Source organism: Camelina sativa, chromosome 13, assembly GCF_000633955.1.
Source record: "Camelina sativa cultivar DH55 chromosome 13, Cs, whole genome shotgun sequence".
Lineage (NCBI taxonomy): Eukaryota > Viridiplantae > Streptophyta > Magnoliopsida > Brassicales > Brassicaceae > Camelina > Camelina sativa.
The window spans coordinates 12,753,733-12,755,170 of NC_025697.1; the positions used below are offsets into that span (position 1 = coordinate 12,753,733).

The 1,438-nt window shown below is 41.2% G+C and overlaps 1 protein-coding gene across 1 annotated transcript in view; it reads left to right on the forward strand.

The window, feature by feature from the left end:
* The window catches only part of LOC104738192, a 5,421-nt gene extending 4,167 nt beyond the window's left edge, over nucleotides 1-1,254 (forward strand). Inside the window, exon 4 of the mRNA XM_019234555.1 lies at nucleotides 7-1,254. Coding sequence (XP_019090100.1) covers nucleotides 7-1,169 — 1,163 coding nt within the window. The 3' untranslated portion in view covers nucleotides 1,170-1,254. The remainder of the gene's footprint in view (nucleotides 1-6) is intronic.

The window sequence follows — 1,438 nt, forward strand, 5'->3', positions numbered from 1 at the left end:
TATATCATTCTTCAGTTGATGGTTCCTATAACGATGCATTGCCCTGTGAATGGTACGAAACGAAACTCCCGGTTCTGAAAAGACTAAACCGTGCATTGAGAGGCGTTGATTTAGTCGATGGGAAGCTCGAGGACATCAATGGTGTCATCATCTATGATGATTGTATCAGAAACAAAATGCACGCTTTCAAGTCTCTGGCTAGGATCTTCATTGGCTCTCCTTCAATTCAGCTGAAGCTTAGAGAACAGGGACGGTTCAAGTTCCCATTTTTTGGTACTGAAAGTGAAAGAGAGCCATTGGTTGTGAATTCATTGACTAAAGTTAGCAACTTTCTTAACATCTCGGCGCAACAACGGAAGCTAGTGAGATGCACCGTGTGCTCACAGGTTACACAGTATCGTATTTGGAGAGGTGCTCTTGAAGACATACTGAATAGTCTCAAAGAAGAAGTTGATTGGTTAGTTGAACATAGGGAGATGAGTCAAGGTAGGAAATTGGGTCAGCAAGTGATATTGTCATGCCTCAGATACTTATCTGAATCATCGGTTTCATTTGAAGCAGAAAAATCAACTTCATGGATGCGACCTGTGCCAGGTAGATACGCAAAGGCAAATGCTTCTGCGAAATGGGAAGATGTTCTTGACATGGTGAATGATCTGAGAAGGTATCTTGAACATGATGAAGAAATTACAGTACTTTACCATTTGGAGAAGCTCGTATCGATGAAAGAAGGTCTTTTACAGATCAAAGATGTGTTTTTGGACAACACTATTGGATTCAGAGAGGTTAGACATCAAGAGCACCTTGTGCACAGAAAGCTCTCAAAAATGTTGGGCAATCCGTCGCCGTGTTTGTTTGCTCTCGTCATGTATTTCCTCTACGGACGTGTGCGTGACATCGAAGTTGATCTCTGTGGAGGGTTTTACAAGGAGAAGAGTGAGTTCTTGTGCTTAAGCATGGGGAGGATCTTGACTTCAACGGATGAGAAAATGTTGGAGAGAGGGATGAAGCAGTTGGATAGGGCACTAGGGCTGTTTGGGTTTGTGTGGGAAACAGCAGGAATGAAAGAGACTCTTAACCTGCAAGGCCATTTGTGGTGCCTTGGAGCTGAAGAAAGGTCCATCACATATCGTGGGAAAACGTTCTTCGTGCATGACCTTAGTCTATGAATTTTTTGTGAGGAACAAAACAACAACCTGTACATTTGTTCCTTGTAAACTTTGCTTGTTGTTGTGTAATCTAAGTTTAGATCCATAGAGCCATAGTTGAAAGAGAAAGGATATATAAACTTAATTGATTGATACAAAGAGTTTGATAAAAATCTGCAGCATGGTTTCATTGCTTTAAAAGGAAGCAAGAGATTTAGCACTAAAACCCCACACAGCTAACAACATCAAAGTTATATAATATTACAACGGTCAACCTGATGAAAAGTACC